Genomic DNA, 1,626 nt, shown 5'->3' on the forward strand with positions numbered 1-1,626 from the left:
AACGAAAACTACTGATCTAGAATGTAAATTCACTGTTTTGCAATAGCTGCAGATCTGTAGCTCTCCGAAAAAAATATATTTATAGACCGGAGAGCTACAGAGCCACCCATTGAAAAAACTGTATATTTATAAAAAGTGCACTCGGTTCTCGATTTATTTCTCCATGTTGTTTAAACTGTGATCTCAAATTATTACTAACCATGTGTTCCTAACATATTCTTTCGCTGCTTTCATTACCAAACATTCCTCATAATTGTTGTTAATAGTCCTCCTGACCCTGATATTGTAATCATCGAACATTTCGCTTATTTAAACTGCCAATTTGGTTTGAAAGATAATTCGGTCCAATATGCTTCGTTCAGATGTCAACTACGAGAGAACTTGATAGAGGAGAAAGGAATTTTTAAAAATCATCCCTATTTTGCAATTGAGGTAAGAATTTGGAAGAATTAATCAAGAACCGAGCGCACTTTTTTGTGCGCAATAAATATACAGTTTTTTCAATGGGTGGCTCTGTAGCTCTCCAGTCTATCAATATATTTTTTTCGGAGAGTTACAGATCTGCAGCTATGTTTTGCAACTGCATGAAATTTCTCTGATGTAAGTAACCTATATAACTTGCAGGTAAAAAATAAACAGGATGAAGGGAGCAACAGTCGTAGAAGTAGGACCCTGTCCACCAGCTCCCAGTCTAAGAAGTCTGAGCCCCCGGCTCCAAGGCGCTCCGGTATTACCTTCTTCCGTATAGTCGCCGCTACACGCGCATGGCAACGTCTTGCTAAGAAGAAGAGTAGCCAAGCGGCTGCTTCCAGCAAACCCCAAGTTCGTCTGGAAAACACGTACAAGTTGGAACCGGAGGACAGTAAAATATTTATACCTAAAAACGCTGAAAAAATCATTCAGGAAATATTTGATTCCAGACTGCAACTAGTAAAATACGATTCTGTACGAAGTAAACTCCTTGCAAAAGATCTGGCAACGGTCATAAACAAGAAAATCAAAGACTTGGAAATTCCTCGTTACAAGACTGTAAGTTCTGTGACAATTGTTGAAAACAAAGGTCAAGGACTCAAAGTCGCCACACGGTGTATCTGGAATACCGCCACAGACAATTATGCCACATACACCTATACCAACCAATCACTGATCGCGATCGGTCACGTGCACGCTGTATATTTTGAATGAAATGAACTTTTAAAAATTTTTTTTAATGTTGTAGCTCTACAACATGAGCTACACCAAAATGGAGATTTTTAAAGTTATATAGAGAGTTAGAGAGTTCCCGCTTCTGTACAACATTTATTGCAACGAATTTGTCCATAATAATGAATTGCATCATGTTTATTGGAGTTACCATAACACATACATCGGTCGAACACGTGTTTATTCAGTGTTTATGCAGACCGTCAATTTGATCGGCTACTATATTTATGGAATATCTGTTCTACAGGTATTCGAATGACCCATTTGACCGATTTTTACTTTCTAAAGAAATGGGCGTGCCATTGTATGACAATCATTGTTCAAAAGATAGATCAAAACGTTCCAGTCAAACGGAAAAGAAGTTGTCTCAATAAGCCATTATCTGTGGTCCCTGGTTACTCGTCAAATTTTAAACTTTTATTA

The 1,626-nt window shown here is 37.8% G+C and overlaps 1 protein-coding gene across 1 annotated transcript; it reads left to right on the forward strand.

Moving 5' to 3' along the window:
• Positions 1–624: 624 nt before the first annotated feature.
• Positions 625–1,185, forward strand: LOC134260258 (dynein light chain Tctex-type 5-B-like; the record flags this gene model as incomplete). The annotated part of the gene is made up of 1 exon (XM_062742830.1): positions 625–1,185. A coding segment is annotated over one exon (561 nt), but the record flags the coding sequence as incomplete, so codon positions are not given.
• Positions 1,186–1,626: the final 441 nt, after the last annotated feature.

The sequence above is a fragment of the Saccostrea cucullata genome, unplaced genomic scaffold (genome assembly GCF_032062105.1).
Source record: "Saccostrea cucullata isolate Sc308-1 unplaced genomic scaffold, CSIRO_AGI_Scuc_v1 ctg12358, whole genome shotgun sequence".
Taxonomy (NCBI): Eukaryota; Metazoa; Mollusca; class Bivalvia; order Ostreida; family Ostreidae; genus Saccostrea; species Saccostrea cuccullata.